General features: G+C 40.9%; 1 protein-coding gene across 1 annotated transcript; it reads right to left on the reverse strand.

The window, feature by feature from the left end:
• Window positions 1–5,690: 5,690 nt before the first annotated feature.
• Window positions 5,691–15,097, reverse strand: LOC138968596 (RING finger protein 207-like). Its single transcript, XM_070341190.1, has 6 exons — window positions 14,733–15,097; window positions 12,891–13,004; window positions 12,105–12,272; window positions 7,808–11,923; window positions 7,106–7,281; window positions 5,691–6,341 (listed from the first exon to the last, which is right to left on the reverse strand). Exons 1-4 carry the CDS (start codon window positions 14,925–14,927, stop codon window positions 10,433–10,435), a joined length of 1,968 nt encoding a protein of 655 aa, XP_070197291.1. The 5' UTR covers window positions 14,928–15,097; the 3' UTR covers window positions 5,691–6,341; window positions 7,106–7,281; window positions 7,808–10,432.
• Between the last annotated feature and the right edge of the window lie 2,624 nt (window positions 15,098–17,721).

Genomic DNA, 17,721 nt, shown 5'->3' on the forward strand with positions numbered 1-17,721 from the left:
AATAAGTTTAAGAATAAACGCGTACGAGTGTTTGTATTTTTGCGTGCGATATATGTATGTGTGTGTGTGTGTATGTGTGTGTGTGTGTGTTTATCTGTGTGTGTGTGTGTGTGTGTGTGTGTGTGTGTGTGTGTGTGTGTGTGTGTGTGTGTGTATGTGTGGGTGTGTTTGCGGGGAACACAATGTCAGCTCTGTATGAAAGGATTTGACAGCTTCAAGTTCAGACATTCTCTTTGCAAGACGTATTTCGTTTTTGTAAGGCGGATTTCAGGTTAAGTAATCCTGTCTACAATACGAACAGGCTCCTGAAATAACTGTGCAGACGAGACATTACAAAAGGAGAACACATCAAAATGAAACTTTAATATGTCAGAACATCATACAATCATATCTCATACAATCAGAAGATTATAAACACAGGCATGCGATTAGCATACTAACGATTTTTGTTCATGACCTTCTACTAAAAAGGGAAGATATTTATGTGTTCCCAGAGAACTAAGATTATGTCATCATTGCAATGCAGAAGGAAACAAATAGTTTTCCTAATGAATGTAAAACATGTACAAATATACATAATTATGCAAGAAATTAGGGTTAACAAGAATAGTGAATGCTCATGCAAGTCACCTTTTCCATTTGTAATACAGATCAGAATGTATCTGATGTGTTGACTCCTTGAACGTTCAAGGAAATGATCATTTCTGATTATTTACTAAGGAAATGATCATTTCTGATTAATTACCAAAGTTGGACCCAATTAAGCTTGTGACCTTGCTGTAAGAATGGGGCCAAGAAGCCATGGGTCATGTGTAGAGCACCCTGGCAGCGTGTGAAATTTCAGAGATCTAGATTCAAAAAGTTCCATAAAATGAGAACTTCTTGTTTTTGCTGTAACTTTGACCGAATGTGATCTTGAAATTTGACAAGGATCTAGAAGACCTGCGCCATATCTGGGAGTCATAAAACCGTAGGAGTGTGTAATTTTTGAAAACTCTATAGTTTTAACAACACTCAAGAAGAAAAAGATAATTCTCCAGCTTTTGACCCGAAAATGAACCGACTGTGACGTACCTTTGTCGAGAGTCATTCAACCTTGCGTCATGCCTGGAGGTCACCAAGCCTTGGAAATGAATGAAGTATCAAAGCTCTAGCTTCAAAGAAAAATACATTAGAACGCATCACAGTAAATGTCCCATGTTTTACCCAAAATTAACACTACCATGAACTGAAAACTGCAGGAGTCAACTTGACTTGGCGATGTCTTGAGGTAATTCTTTCTTTCTTTATTTGGTGTTTAACGTCGTTTTCAACCATTCAAGGTTATATCGCGACGGGGAAAGGGGGGAGGATCAAAAATTTGCTCCAGGGGCTTGCAACGTAGTACAATATATTACCTTACTGGGAGAATGCAAGTTTCCAGTACAAAGGACTTAACATTTCTTACATACTGCTTGACTAAAATCTTTACAAAAATTGACTATATTCTATACAAGAAACACTTAACAAGGGTAAAAGGAGAAACAGAATCCGTTAGTCGCCTCTTACGACATGCTGGGGAGCATCGGGTAAATTCTTCCCCCTAACCCGCGGGGGGTAAAAAATTAACACTACCATGACCTGAAAACTGCAGGAGTCAACTTGACTTGGCGATGTCTTGAGGAAATTAAAAGAGAGGTTTTTGTTTATTTTCGTCTAAGAATGGACGGTCTAAGACTAATCAAGTATCTCATAATTGCTCAAGTGAGTCACAAATCAAACTGTCATTCCCGTATTGAAAATAAACACTTATCATGTTAAAGCATAAAAAAATGTTCCGAACATACATTGAAGCTGGAGTGTATACCTGCAATAGTGAAAATAATTAATTTAAAAGTGAACTTTTCTGTAAGTTTAAGGAGTGATAAAGCCAGCAATTACAAACAAAATAGGGCTTAAACGTGATGATTTCTAAGATAACGACTGAAACGTGATCATGGGGTATTAGAATGTTTCAACAACAACAAAACACAACAGACGGAATTTATAAGAAAACTTAAATCTTACTGTAGCTATGTAAGCACATCAACAAACACATCATCACATGAAAAAAGACTGATACAGGAAAAATAGAACACACAAAAACAGCTACCTTACTGGTATATTAAAAAAACGAAAAATACTTCGTACCCACTTTTGAAAGCAAATTCCAAGCATGAAACATAAAAAAACATAGAATTAAAGGTAAGCAAATGATAACAAATTCTAACACTTTGTTACATCCAAGGTAATTAAGGTACCGCTTTAATCACAGTAAACTATACATGTACCCCTCAACGAGCTACATTCTCAACTGTGGTGCTTCTACTATCCCTATCCACAGAGCACATGCTTTTCGACTACCCATGGTAGAAAGTAAATAAAAGTGAAATGACATTTTCCAATTATAGTTTGTATATACATATGTTCAAGGATTACTACGGAGATAAATTAAAAGAAAATAAGACGCAAACCTTTATTCATAAGATAACGTGTGGAACTTAAACATGGGGTATTAGACTTTTGCACAAGAATCACCGCTGAAGAAATGAGTAAAAACGAAAAGAAAAGAAATGATTTTCGAACTGAAATACTTGATTTAAACATGTATTTATAAATGCTGTCCATCGTTTTTACTTAAGATTAAGTGACCTATTTTAATTATACATCCCGTTTTCAAGGGTAGACTCTAGCCTTAGATGAAGCTACATAAAAACGTGATAGGCCTATATACAGACCTTATAAAGGACGTGTAAGGTCGCAAACATTATGTTTGATCTTTTGAATTCCAGCAATAATCTGTGTCGACAAGTTAATTTGCATGTAACGCAGAAATGTTTTTTGCTTTTGTTAAAGATAAAAGACTCGTTTAACAATACAAAATAATTCAGATGAATATAGTGCAATGATGCAAGTCTAGCGCTTTTTAGGCAGCTTAAAATGTGCCTTTTCTTTAGTATGGGGGCGCGTGAAAAGAGCTCTGCAATGAACAAGCGTTCACTCTTGCATTGTTGTTTTCTCTGGCTTAAAAGCAGGTTCCCTATACTCACATGAAACCACTTTAAATAAAAGTATTTGAAAATGGGTGTGATAAATTTCAAAGTAAAAATCGTCGTTCCTGTTTACCGTTCACAACTACCGGGTAAGCGCACAATACTGCTTTAAAGGCAATAGGGACTGTTCACGCAAGTAACTTTAAATCTTGCACAAATCGTTTAGTTGCGTGATTTTGTGTCCACCATTCATTGGTAATTGTTTCGATTCAGTGATCAGGGAGTGGTCTGAATAGTGCTCTGGATGTGCTGATTTGACGACGAAATGCTGGTAGAATTTGAAAGAATAAATGATTTTCATTCTCCGGAACTGACCTTTTTGTATTGCTCAAACAAGAACGATGAAAGCATTTTCGGGTATGGGTTTCAACAAGTTCTTGCTGTTTCATGATGGATTCTCTCGGTTCCATTGGACTCCACTGCTACGATTGATTTGCTGAAAATCCATTGTACCGGTCAATGTAAAAGAAGGAACTGACCGTTTGTTTACACGTCAAAGATGACCATCTTGCCTCCATTGCAGCCAACCCAGACTCGCCCCTGGTGGTTTGTGGCCAGACGACACGGAGTGGTCAGCTTGCACTGGTCAGTTTCCAGGGCACGGACAAAGCAACAGCCGTCCTTGTGGTCAACCAAGTGCACAGCGTTGAGAGCGCTGATGGCCACGAGAAGCTTGGCCGCCAGGTACATTGTATGTGGCGAACTGACGGAGGGCAGTGGTTGTCGCTAGCTTGTCAAAGACGCACGCAGTGGCGCCGTTCGCAAAAGCAAAGAACTGACCGTCTGAAGAGACATCAAATCCAAGAGTGGAGCTGATGGTTGTTGTAAGGACTTGATTGGCGCTTATCTGCGGAGGTAGGGCAGTAGATGTTATCTGGAAGATTGAAGTTGACTGAAGAAGAAAGCGTTCAGCAGATTTGGAAGTACAACCAGCGGGTCGGACTGTGAAGTTGTCCAGTGTGCCAGACTCGCCTCCAGGTCTGACCCATCGACCATCCTGTAGACATACGGTTGTGTCGTTTTCGCAGTTAACCAGAAAAGCTGAAGCGGGGACGTTCTCGTAGCGGACCTCCAGTTGTTTGCCATCATCATCAAACAGTGCAAAGAATGGAACGTTTCCACCCGGGTTGAAGTGCATCCAGGCTTGGGTTGATTGCCCATGGTGAATTTCCAATGATTTGTTGCCACATCCCATGACAAATTCTCTTTACTTTGGTCATGCCATATATTCGTTACAGCTCTGTCCATCCATGGTATCGCCTGAGAGCCTCGAGTGACGTCATCATATTCATTGACCCAGTCTCGACAAAATATCAGGCGATACCATGGATGGACGGAGCTGTAACTTATACATGTATCGATTGGAGTTCTCTTCTTTGAGTCATGTGACGTCAGAGGCCGACAAAACTTTATGTATCGATTGGAGATTGGATTCCCCTTCTTTGAGTCATGTGACGTCAGAGGCCGACAAAACTTTATAATTTGGCTTTTCAGGTTGACCGAAACTTCAAAGGAACTAAAAAAAAAACGTCATGTGTTTGATTGCATGTGTGTGTGCTGTTCAATGTCAAAACAACAACAAAGTGAGTACATGACGTGTGTTTTGTAGTTCCTTTGAAGTTTCGGTCAACCTGAAACGCCCAAATATGAAGCTTATGTGTTTGATTGTGCACATACATGTATGTGGATTGCATGCATGTGTGTGTGTGCTCGTTCAATCGTCAAAACAACAACAAAGTCATAAGTACCTGAAAGGAATTCGATCGATACATAAATGTTATTTGCGTGTTTGACCAAAATATGACATTTTACACAGATCTCGACAGTCATTGTTCACCTCGACCGCTAGCGCGGTCTCGGAGAACAATGATTGTCTCGATCTGTGTAAAATGTCATATTTTGGTCAAACACGCAAATAACGTATAATAATTTGGCGTTTCAGGTTGACCGAAACTTTAAAGGAACTACAAAACACACGTACGTCATGTGCTTGATTGCATGTGTGTGTGCTGTTCAATGTCAAAACAACATTACCCCCCAAAATTATTCAAAACAGTCTTTGACATATAGTTTAATTAAAAGAAAAACTGTATTTTATTTTAAGTGATAAATAAATATAGACAAATCTTGGGACTGTGCACAAACTGATCGGCTTGAACTCAAAAGTCGCAGCCAAGTATCTTCTGCAACTTTTGAGTTCAAGTCTGTCAGCTTGTGCACGGTCCCACAATCAGTTCAAAAAGAATTTTCCTTGATATAGCCTTGAAAAAAAAAAGTAAGTAACAAATTTTGTACTTAAACAAATTTGTTCAAGGGAGACAATTGGAATCATGTTTTTTAAAATCGGTGAATTGCATTATAATTTCCTCCAAAAAATAACAAATAACTGTGAAATAAATTGGAAAAAAGTGCTAACATTATTACCTTGATCAGATCGATGTGTATGACAAGGAATTTCTATGTTTGCTGATTTGGTTGTCCGGTAATGACTTTCATGCACAGGGCTTCTAAATTCACTCGCTCAAACGCTCATGTCTGCACCAACATTCACACACGTCCATATTCATAAGGGATGGTGACAACACGCTCTTGAACAACAAACATGGCACAAAACGAATGAACATTTCAAACATTTCGCTATTGAATGAAATCATCAGTACATGGATATCAAATCATAAAACATCTCACAAAATACCTCCTTGCCATTCCGAAGTTGAAGAAGAACACAGTCCGGCATTACACACACTACACTTTCATCACTGAGAATCTCTGTTCACAACACATGTCCTCGGCTCTGATATTTTCTCCGAATAATACACGAAAGTCCTGGATGATGGTATAGTCCGTACGAAGCCGAAACACTTCTTACTATCCTCTGACACAAGTTCTTATCAGCTTCCACAATCTTCTGTCTTAACTGCGCAGGCATTAAAAAAATTAAACCTGAACTCACACACAGAGGTGACAGCACTACGTACCCTCCCTCGCTGTAAACAAAGTACTGATTTTACCTGTCCATATCGAAAGTACATACATTTTTCACTTGACAAAACAGTTAACTGTTGCTACTAACTTAATTAACTGGTATTGGAAAAAAATATCACACCTTGAAAACCCTAGTTCAGTATATCATAACTATATGCAGCCTTCAAACGGTTGGTACCGGTTGTTGAAGATCTCTTAGTCGCGCTTCCTTGCATCCGGACTTCTTGGTCAAAATTGAGGCCTTGAAGAGTCGTCCGGGGAAACTTGTCTTGTCTTGAAGCATACCTGAAAATGAAATTATTTTTTTTACTTGACACTAAAGCAAATCTTATGCTGGGTACAAATGCTAAAACAAGTTGCGCCAGTCTGTCAAACATGTATAACGATACTGAACGCAGTACATTTCACAAGGACAATGCTTAGCTGAAAACCAGCATCCACGTCGAATAAGGTAAATGGCAACCCAGCATAGCGCAGTAGCAAAACTGTCCCACAGGAAATCACGCTTCCCTGTGTTTAAAACAAATCTGTTTAACTTTCTAAGCTTGTAGCCCTGAAAGTCAAAAAATTATGCACTAGCCTCTGGCTAGTGATTCTGAAAACGTACCAGCCAGAGAGCAAATTTTACGAACCAAACCAACAATTTGATTCAGCATCTTCACTCGCATTTGGCGAGTAGATGAACACTTCTACTCACCAGTTGCATGCTTCTACTAACTATGGCGAGTAAAATACTTGCCACTTTCACTGTTTCAGGGCTGGTTTGTTTTTAACCTAAACATAATGTTGTAGTTTTCCAGAAATTGCTCTACACACAAACATACACCACCGCCCTGGTCTCTTGACTAAATGTAAAATGCATAGTTTGTTGATAATGCACTTTATAAATATCACTGTTTCTTTTCCCCAGTCTTGTAGCTGTTGTAGTTAACAAGCTCTATATTTTAACTTTGAGACTTATGTTCTGAAAAAAATACATCACACTCTGATGTAAACCTCCAGGTAATGCAACCCTAATTTCCTTAATATTAATTATTATACACACTTACTTAACAATTTGTATGTCATCGAGAGCAGCTGGTGCAGTTTTCATGGCAGCATGCCCCTTCCACATACATTTGTAGTGTGTACAAGTTTTGTCTGCTGGCACAGTGTCGATTCCTTCAGCCATGTAGTGTGAAGCAGCAAAAAGTGTGGCGGCCACATGGTTGCAAGACTGTCCTTTCTGGGTAAAAACAACAACACACATTCAAATTCCGTTTGTGTCATCTTGATTTTCCTTAGCCTGCTAATAACAATTAACTTTATCTTTCCTAGGAATTCCTACAGAGAGCTTGTAAGCGCATGCTGTTGATATCTATATAAAATATATACCGGCTCAGAATGGAATTTGATCTTACTGCAGTGATAACCTTCATTGACAAGAGGATTCACAAACACATGTGTACGTACACATTAAATAAAACTCCGCACTCAGGTACCTGGTATTCTATTGAACATGCCTAGCCAACATGGCATGGTCTCCTGGAGATACTGATTGAAATTACATTAACATGCTGCTCATAACTTTGTCAAAAATGACAGCTTTTGCATGCAGACATTTTCAGTAGAGAATTATGAATCTCTGTGTGTGTTTGTCACTTTGTGTGCCATGCATTATATGACTGAGTATGAAAACTGATTGTGTAAGATACCAAATAACGCAGCCATCAAGTTAATCCCACAAAACATACAAGGCCAACAACACTTACCCAGCAATACACTCGCAGTAGGCTCCAAGTGCCTGTCCGGTCAGCGTCCCCCCACAACAGCATACACTTCGTTGCGAGTCTGCTTCATTGACGTCAGCACACTCGCTCTGAGTCTGATCACCACAGTTGCTTACTAGCTGTTGTGCCATGCAGAAAGACATTTTATGCACACAGTATGTCTATCGTTTACCCCAAGGTTTTGCATTCTTTGCGCTGGATGCGTCGTATAACTTGTCGAACGTCGACGGCTACCGCGGTCACGGAGAACAATGACTGTCTCGATCTGTGTAAAATGTCATATGTTGGTCAAACACGCAAATAACGTGTTCGTGCGCGCGAGGAGGGAGGGTATCGTAAATTTAAGACAGCAATATATAATAAATACATTCTTTGCATGGGGATTAAGCAACCATCTCTGCTGATAATCATTTTTATTGCATATACATAATATTGGAGGTCATCCGGCATGTCATTTTAACATCCCCAGCAATACCATTCCGTTCTACATCTACAATGATGTCTACACAATTGAAAAACACAGTACATTGTGAAGTAGGTTAGTAAGATACTTTTGTTATAGTTTACACTTCATTTTCTTGGTTTGTAAATGCCGGATTTTTTTAGTTATGATTTCTAGTAAACATAAACATATTCAGTCAGGGCTCCCCTGGTTGTGGGTCCCTGCGTCCTAGAAGTCAAAACACGAAATTCTCGAAGGGGGTCCCGCGACGCACTAAGCCTGAACAGAGCTGGTCCTGGGACGCATTAAATTAGTTGGTTTTTTTCATGCATACTGTCGAGAATCATTTTCAGAATGTAATTGTCTGGTACACACAGTTTCGATACAGAAAGGTCTAAACGTACACTATAGGCTGGACTTTAAAGACACAAACATTTTCTGCCCGAGCTGTACCGACGCAAATTTACGGAGTGAATCTGACCGGTATGACAAATAACACTTTCGTTAAGGTCTCACAGAACTTCAAGAAAAAGACTCCTGCGGTCTTGGGAACTTCTAAGGTTCAACCGAGGGGCTCATTGAACCCCCAAAATATTAAAATTGGGCGTCCCGGGACCCTGTAGGTAGAGCGTCTGTGGGGAGCCCTGATATTAACAGGTCTCGTATGCTCTATGCAATGAAGGTGACACGAAAGATCGATTATTTTAGATTTAAACGAGTAGATTTTGCAGTTTGCACAAACATTTAAAAAAAACATGCATATATATAGCAATATATAATTGTGTGTGTGTGTGTGGGGGGGGGGGTGGTGTGATATTGTTATCATGTTCAAAGCATGCAACATATCCCAAAAATGCATTAGGGCTAGCCCGTTGTTAAAGTGGAGGACAAACTGTAAGTTCAAGGAGTGATACCAACAAAAAATATAGGGGGCAAGCTATATCTACACATGCTATTTAGGGGATGCTATTTAGGGGATAGGCCGCTAGGGGGGGGATGGGGGTGGTGTGATATTGTTATCATGTTCAAAGCATGCAACATATCCCAAAAATGCATTAGGGCTAGCCCGTTGTTAAAGTGGAGGACAAACTGTAAGTTCAAGGAGTGATACCAACAAAAAATATAGGGGGCAAGCTATATCTACACATGCTATTTATAAGGATAAGGAATGACATTTTAATGTAGGGTATCAGACTTTTTTCACAAAACATCTACTGAATGAATTACTCAGATTCTACTGCGGATATGCTAATAAACCAAAAATCATATAATCATACCTGATAACCACTAGAACACAAATATAAATCAAAACACAGTTACTTTACTGATAACTTGGAAAAACATGCAACTTAATAAAAATTAATCTAAATTTAAGCATGAAAATTAAACGTATTTGAAAAGTAAAAACAAATGTCAACAACTGTGTTACATCCAATGTAAGGTATTCCTTTACACCACAGTAAAATTAGGAATACTCCCGAACGCGGTATTTTCTATAAACTAAGGTGCTTCTACAGCCCCTACCCTCCGCCCATTTTTAAAAAGATCATGCTATTAGTCTACCCCATGAGACTAGTTTAACAATACAAAATAAGTCAGAGGATTATGGAGTAATCCTGCAAGTCTATAGTGACCTTTTCTTTTGTAAATGAGGCTGAGAAGACATTAAGCCAGTAAAGAGGTATGTAATGGACACGTGTTAATTTTTGCACTGTTGTTTTCTCTGGCTTCAAAGCAGGTTCCCAATACTAATATTTTACCAAATCTAAGTATTTTAAAATATGTATGATAAGTTTCCAAGTTGAAATTCTCGTTCCGTTGTACCGTTCACCTCTGCGGCGCACGATACCGCAAAGACAATTGCGGCTGTCAACGCAAATGAGATTACTTCATAAACACTTCGTGTATTTGGTCGATTTTCTGTCAGCCATTAAACGGTAAACGTTTGGATTCAAAGTTCAGGTGGTTGCGTGTAAGAATGTACTCTGGGTGAAATCAGCATGTTCTAACGAAAATAAATAAAGCATCTTCTGGTATCTGGTTTTCAAAAGTTCTGGTTTTCAAAAGTTCTTGCTGTTTCATGACGGATTCTCTCTGCTTCATCACACTCTCACGATTGATTCGTGAATATCCCTTATGGTCTATTTCAAAGACAGATCGTTTGTTTACACGTCAAAGAGCACCAGCTTGCCTCCATTGCAGCCAACCCAGACTCGCCCCTGGTGGTTTGTGGCCAGACGACACGGAGTGGTCAGCTTGCACTGGTCAGTTTCCAGGGCACGGACAAAGCAACAGCCGTCCTTGTGGTCAACCAAGTGCACAGCGTTGAGAGCGCTGATGGCCACGAGAAGCATCTCCTCTCCATCCACAAAGCTGAAGCAGACGTCGTTAACTGCTTGGCCGTCAGGTACATTGTATGTAGCGAACTGACGGAGGGCAGTGGTTGTCGCTAGCTTGTCAAAGACGTACGCAGTGGCGCCGTTCGCAAAAGCAAAGAACTGACCGTCTGAAGAGACATCAAATCCAAGAGTGGAGCTGATGGTTGTTGTAAGGACTTGATTGGCGCTTATCTGCGGAGGTAGGGCAGTAGATGTTATCTGGAAGATTGAAGTTGACTGAAGAAGAAAGCGTTCAGCAGATTTGGAAGTACAACCAGCGGGTCGGACTGTGAAGTTGTCCAGTGTGCCAGACTCGCCTCCAGGTCTGACCCATCGACCATCCTGTAGACATACGGTTGTGTCGTTTTCGCAGTTAACCAAAAAAGCCGAAGCGGGGACGTTCTCGTAGCGCACCTCCAGTTGATTACCATCATCATCAAACAGTGCAAAGAATGGAACGTTTCCTCCTGGGTTGAAGTGCATCCAGACTGCGTCATCGGAAGTCAGGTGCATGGCGCTCAGTTTAGCCTTCGGATTCTTGGAGTAGGCAACCTCAAGGAAAGATGACGCTCCTTCTTTGGACATCCTGTGCCTCTGGAAGGACAGATAAGAGGTGCCTGACAGTGGAGGGTGCGGCTTAACGGACTCTTGGAGGGACTCGGCATCCACGCTCAAGGCTTTGGTCTCCAGAACTGGACCTGCTCGTGCCAACCCAACGTAGGCCAGGACGTCACCGTACTTGATGGCTCTGGACTTGAACTCGTGAACGACCGTGCCTCTCTCTAGCACCAGCAGTTCTTCGTAAGTCTTGCTGGACTTGCTGATCTTCGCCAGCTCTGCCTCGGCTGTCAGTTGTGCTGACATGGCCACTGCCTCGCCGTCGTCTCCCTTCTCAATCACCTGGCTAATATACTGACGTTTCGCCACGATGGTCTCGAGTTTCTCCTTCACCGGAATGGCTTGCTTCTTCAGCTCTTCAGCGGTAGCCTCAGTAGTCTCGCTCACGCTGTCAAGTGCTTCCTTTTCCGCCTGGGCGACCATCTTCTCCATCTCTCTGGTTCTAGAGCGAACTGCCGTCTCGGCGGCTTGCTTCTCCTTGTCAAGGTCATCCTGGAAGTCCTTGACCTTGCTCAAGAAGGCCTGCAGGAGCTGCTCTCGTTGAGCCAACGACTGCTGCTCCTTGATGAGTTCGGCCTTGGCTCTCTCTCCCGTGTCGACCACGTCCTCCGTCTCATGGCCGTCGTGGGAGGTCAGTTTGCACTGCATGCAGATGCTCAGCTGAGGACAAAAAAACGACAACATTGGCTTGGATATTCTGCTGCTTTTCTTTTCGCTGCATGATCTGATCACTTTCCCCAACACAACACAATTATGTCTGTTCAAAAAATGTCTGATTGTCTCACATACAGAGCATAATGTTGTATTGAATTGAACTGTCTGTTTCCAATCTCATACAAACCTTGCACTGACGACAGAAGAGCAGAAGGGGCTGGTTTCTGTGCTTGGAGCACTTCTTATCTGTTCCAGTGGCAGTCTTATCGGCACCATCTTTAGACAGTGGCAGAACGGTGTGCACAGCGCAGGACTGTATGGCGTCGTGAGTATGGCGGCATGGGGAGCAGTACACCTGTTCATGAGAGCATGGATGGTTTATTCAGTTGCTTGACAAAGTGATATGCCACACTTTGTTGGTTGGAATTTGGGTGAGTGAATGGGTATATTTGCTGGTTTGCTTGCTCTGTTGTTGGTTAGTTGGTCGGTGTGATGGATGCGTGATTGGGCTTTTGGTTGTTGGCTGGGCTGTGTAAGTAGATTAGTTGACTAATTGGCCCGTGGACTGTTGTGTCAAATCCTTAAACAATAACGTGTTATGCAGACCGTATCTTTTGTGTTTTGCCAACAAAAAACGATGTGGCTATTTATCCCGCGTGATTCTGTTTGCTAACAGCACTAGCTTTCACTGTCACATACCACGCAGAAACCTTATAACCCAAACTCACTCACGTGTTCAGATGTCAACGCCAAAACATCGAACTCCAGAACCTCTTCTTCCTTCATGACAATAATGTCTTCACATAATAAGGGCTGTAAATCACACACACACACACACACACACACACACACACACACACGCGCGCGCGCGCGCGCTTACCAGACAGGCAGAGCAAGCAAGTCATAACACACACACACACACGCACACGCACATATACACACGCACGTTCAGGGGAGACAACTTGTCGCCTACCTGTTGGCATTGGACGCACTTGTACTCGGCTTGCTTCCCTTGGCTGCAAAGCTCGCACTCTCTGCCAAACTCCGACTCAAGCTTCGCCAAATCCTTTTCCAGATAAAAGTTGGCCTTGCAGAAAGAACACAAAAATAAACGAATGTCTGTATAACGAAATGCACATTAATTTGTAAACTTCAAGAAGTAATGACATTACAATATGCCCAAAAAAGGTCATAGTTTTTGTGTGTTTTGTTATATATAAAATGTATTCTACGAGTCTCACAGTGTTTGTTCTGCTTGTTTGTTTGTTGGTATCTATGCGTCGTGCGTTACGTGTGTGTGTATGTGTGTCTGTGGCCTCACAAACATCCCGTTAAGAGCCCGTGCGAACTCCAAGCACATTTTACCAAAATATATTTGATATTGTTAAGTCCAAAGAAGCTACTGTGGACAGTTACTGAGTCACAACTGCTGTCTGCAAAGCACACATGTGCATGCGCTTGCTTAGCTGCTCAGGAAGTAAATGAGACTTGTCAAACGATTGTTTTTTTTTCATACAAAATACAGGAATAACAGTACTGGAATAACAGAATGGTGGCAAGATCCTTCACCCTACAGCTCGGCAAATTCCTGATAGTTCCAGCAAGCACGCGTGATTTGGGATGGGGTACCTTTTTACATTTAGTCAAGTTATGACTAAATGTTTTAACATGGACGGGGAATCGAGACGAGGGTCGTAGTGTGTGTGTGTGTGTGTGTGTGTGTGTGTGTGTGTGTGTGTGTGTGTGTGTGTGTGTGTGTGTGTGTGCGTGTGTATGTGTAGAGCGTTTCCGAGGACACTACCAGACCGATTATCATGAAATTTCACATGAGATATCCTGGGTATAATATCCCCAGACAATTGGTGTTTTTTTGTTACGATAATTGTATTTGATGACGTCATATCCGGCTGTTTGTGAAAGTTGAGGCAGCACTGTCACGCCCTCATTTTTTTTTGAACTAAATTGATTGAAATTTTAGTCAAGCTATCTCCGACAAAGGCCGGACTTTGGTATTGCATTTCAGCTTTGAGGCTTACACATTAATTGATGACTTTGGTCATTAAAACTCTGAAAATTGTAATTAATTCGTTTTTTGTTAAACAATCAAAAACTAATGTCATCTTATTTTTCATTATTTGCTGATTCTAAAAACATATAAATATGTTATATTTGGATTAAAAACAAGCTCTGAAAATTAAAAATATGAAAATTATGATTGAAATTAAATTAACGATTTAAAAACGATTTCATCTTATTCCGTGTCGGTTCCTGATTCCAAAAAATATAGATATGATATGTTTGGATTAAAAACAAGCTCAGAAAGTTAAAAAGAACAGAGATACAAAAAAGACTGCTATCCTGCTCAGCGCAACCACTCCCACACTAGTCTGGCTTGGATCAGTTTCGTTCACGTTAGCACAGTCCTTCGATGTTGGTAACCCTCATTCTCAGATTGTTTCAGGCTGTTCAGCACTTGGGATGAAACCATCCCTCCACTTGGAAACAAACAAAAAATTAACTGCCTCGCTGCTAGTGTGCAAGGTGGGAGTTTTGTTAGCGAACCGCTAGACTAGTGCACAGTCAATCCAATATGTTAAATTAATTCACCCAAAATACTCAAGATATACAGGAAGGAACAATGTTGTCCAAGAGGTGGCATGGTCGTATCTCATGCAACATCCTGAGATGGTTAAGCGGACCTGTTCTCACGGGAAATATGCCTTCAAATGTCGCGCAAAAACGTACAAATAACTACTCAGTGTAAAGCTCAGTCCTCTTTCAACTTCAAGGAATAACATTATATATACACACTTACCTGTAACTCCTTAGCTCCCCCGGGCGGCATGACAGTGACGGTGCGACAGGTGGGACAAGGAAAGGAAGGTCTGGCACCGGCCACTTTCTGCACACACCTCTCACAGAACGTGTGGAAACACGGCAACAATTTGGGGCTGCGGTACCGCTCCAAGCACACCCCGCAAATCAACGGGTTCTTCGCTGCAGCCTCCATGTTTGTGGGGTGGTTGTTGTCAAATGTTTGCTTTGGTTAATTGTCATTCGCTTTGACTAAGATTGAGCTTCTTCGACCTCCCAAGTACCGAGTTCGAATGTCCGCATTCTGCTATGCGCAGTCAGTTGTGTGGTTCGGCGTCTGGTCGTAGGCAGAGCGGGAATGTTCCGTGAACGGCTGTTAGAGGGAGTGACGCATCGGATCAAACAGGCGCCTGCAATGCCAATCTACTGCTGTCTGTGTAAATGCTCTCTCTCTCTCTCTCTCTCTCTCTCTCTCTCTCTCTCTCTCTCTCTCTCTCTCTCTCTCTCTCTCTCTCTCTCTCTCTCTCTCTCTCTCTCTCTCTCTCTCTCTCTCTTTCTCTCTCTGATCCCACCGATTCCACGAATTGACCTGTATAAGACCAGTCTTGCTTTTGCGGGTACATCAGTTTGGAATTCACTTCCATCATCCTTTAAGCACTTAAAGTCATTGAAAAGTTTTAAAACATGTGTCAAAAAACACTTAATGTCTGAGTAGTTTAACGCGTTTTGATTTACCACATTTAGTATTACGCCAAAGATATGCTGTGCATTGTATATTCTGAACATATTTTTGTTGTACTATTGCTACATGTTCGATTGCTACCAGCTTGTACTTATAATTACTTGCATAGTATGCATTTGATTTTATGAATAACCACATATATATGCTCTTCATGCCTCATCATCATCATCATCATCATCATCATCATCATCATCGTCATCATCGTCATCTTTATCATCACGTGCTGAAGTTTTCTCACCTCCTTTTGTTGGTAAACTTTTTAACTTTTTAATTTTTAATTTTTCAATGTTATCATTGTGTGTCTGTGCGTCCCAAGGACAGATTGTAAGAAAAGGCGTAGCCTTAAATCTTAATCCTTGTTAAATAAAGTTCAATTCAATTCAATTCTCTCTCTCTCTCTCTCTCTCTCTCTCTCTCTCTCTCTCTCTCTCTCTCTCTCTCTCTCTCTCTCTCTCTCTCTCAGTTTCGCAAAGACACACACACACGCACACACAATTCGGGGGGGGGGGGGGGCCGGGGGGGGGGGGGTCGGAGACTGAGAACGGATGCAGCACGTGAAGGGGGGACCACCGACATGGGATGTTCAGGCTTTTAGTAGAAGATATAACGCTGTACGTTTTCATCTTGTACGTGCAGAAGACAAAACCTTTTATATTTAAGGACACCAAATCCAGTACTTAGCACATTTTTGTCACACGGCTGTCAGGAAGAGAAAAGTTAAAGTGTCTGAAAAGACTACTGTAACGAAGCGATTAAAATGAGCATAAGTTAATGTTCAGACACTAATTTATGAAAAAGATGGGATATGGTCTTTACTGATTCCACATATAAACTGTCTACCTGTCTAGGCGATTTGTTATAGTAATTTTGGCTTTGATTCATGTGCCTGTGTGTGCAAGACGAACCTTACTTTCGGTTAACCCGACATTTCTGAGAAATAAGAAAAGCGCGTTTCTCAGGTTTCGTTATCCGGCTTTGTGTGTGTGTGTGTGTGTGTGTGTGTGTGTGTTATAATATAGCGTAGCAATCACAATGTCAAGCCAAGAACAGCTCCAAACCAGATAACTATCGAAACAAAGCAGAACCAAAAGTAGGTCAGTGTTATCACTGGGTCGTTTTGTCACTTGAAACTTGTTTATGCAAATGGACTTTGGTGGTCTCTTCAACTTGTTTTTATATTTAGTCAAGTTTTGACTAAATATTTTAACATCGAGGGGGAATCGAAACGAGGGTCGTGGTGTATGTGCGTGTGTGTGTCTGTGTGTCTGTGTGTCTGTGTGTGTGTGTGTGTGTGTAGAGCGATTCAGACTAAACTACTGGACCGATCTTTATGAAATTTGACATGAGAGTTCCTGGGTATGAAATCCCCGAACGTGTTTTTCATTTTTTTGATAAATGTCTTTGATGACGTCATATCCGGCTTTTCGTGAAAGTTGAGGCGGCACTGTCACGCCCTCATTTTTCAACCAAATTGGTTCAAATTTTGGTCAAGTAATCTTCGACGAAGCCCGGGGTTCGGTATTGCATTTCAGCTTGGTGGCTTAAAAATTAATTAATGACTTTGGTCATTAAAAATCTGAAAATTGTAAAAAAAAATAAAAATTTATAAAACGATCCAAATTTACGTTTATCTTATTCTCCATCATTTGCTGATTCCAAAAACATATAAATATGTTATATTCGGATTAAAAACAAGCTCTGAAAATTAAATATATAAAAATTATTATCAAATTTTTTTTTTCGAAATCAATTTAAAAACACTTTCATCTTATTCCTTGTCGGTTCCTGATTCCAAAAATATATAGATATGATATGTTTGGATTAAAAACACGCTCAGAAAGTTAAAACGAAGAGAGGTACAGAAAAGCGTAACCACTCTTCTTGTCAATTTCACTGCCTATGCCGTGAGCAGTGGACCACGAGTATCCGGTCTTGCTGCGTTGCATTGCGTTCAGTTTCATTCTGTGAGTTCGACAGCTACTTGACTAAATATTGTATTTTCGCCTTACGCGACTTGTTTTATCTGCACTGTTACCATCTGTAGTAACACTGTTTTGGGCGGCGTACAGATGAAAAGGCAAGTTGTGAAAGGCCACGTAAGCACTTCAAATTGGGACACAAGACAATTAGTTTATTAAAATCAACGAAAGAAAAGGTGATGTACGGACACATGCATAGAATATATCCAGATGTTCTGTTATTTATGCTACACTTAATGTAGCCATCATGCACATATTATCTAGCAGGA

Source organism: Littorina saxatilis, linkage group LG6 (genome assembly GCF_037325665.1).
Source record: "Littorina saxatilis isolate snail1 linkage group LG6, US_GU_Lsax_2.0, whole genome shotgun sequence".
Lineage (NCBI taxonomy): Eukaryota > Metazoa > Mollusca > Gastropoda > Littorinimorpha > Littorinidae > Littorina > Littorina saxatilis.

Excerpts from the sequence above, each read along its gene's own strand:
- LOC138968596 (XM_070341190.1), bottom strand. The coding sequence starts at position 14,927 with ATGGAGGCTGCAGCGAAGAACCCGTTGATTTGCGGGGTGTGCTTGGAG. Across the intron at positions 12,273-12,890 it reads AGTGCGTCCAATGCCAACAG|GTGTACTGCTCCCCATGCCG; the intron begins GTAGGCGACAAG and ends TCTCATGAACAG. Across the intron at positions 11,924-12,104 it reads TCTTCTGTCGTCAGTGCAAG|CTGAGCATCTGCATGCAGTG; the intron begins GTTTGTATGAGA and ends TTTTGTCCTCAG.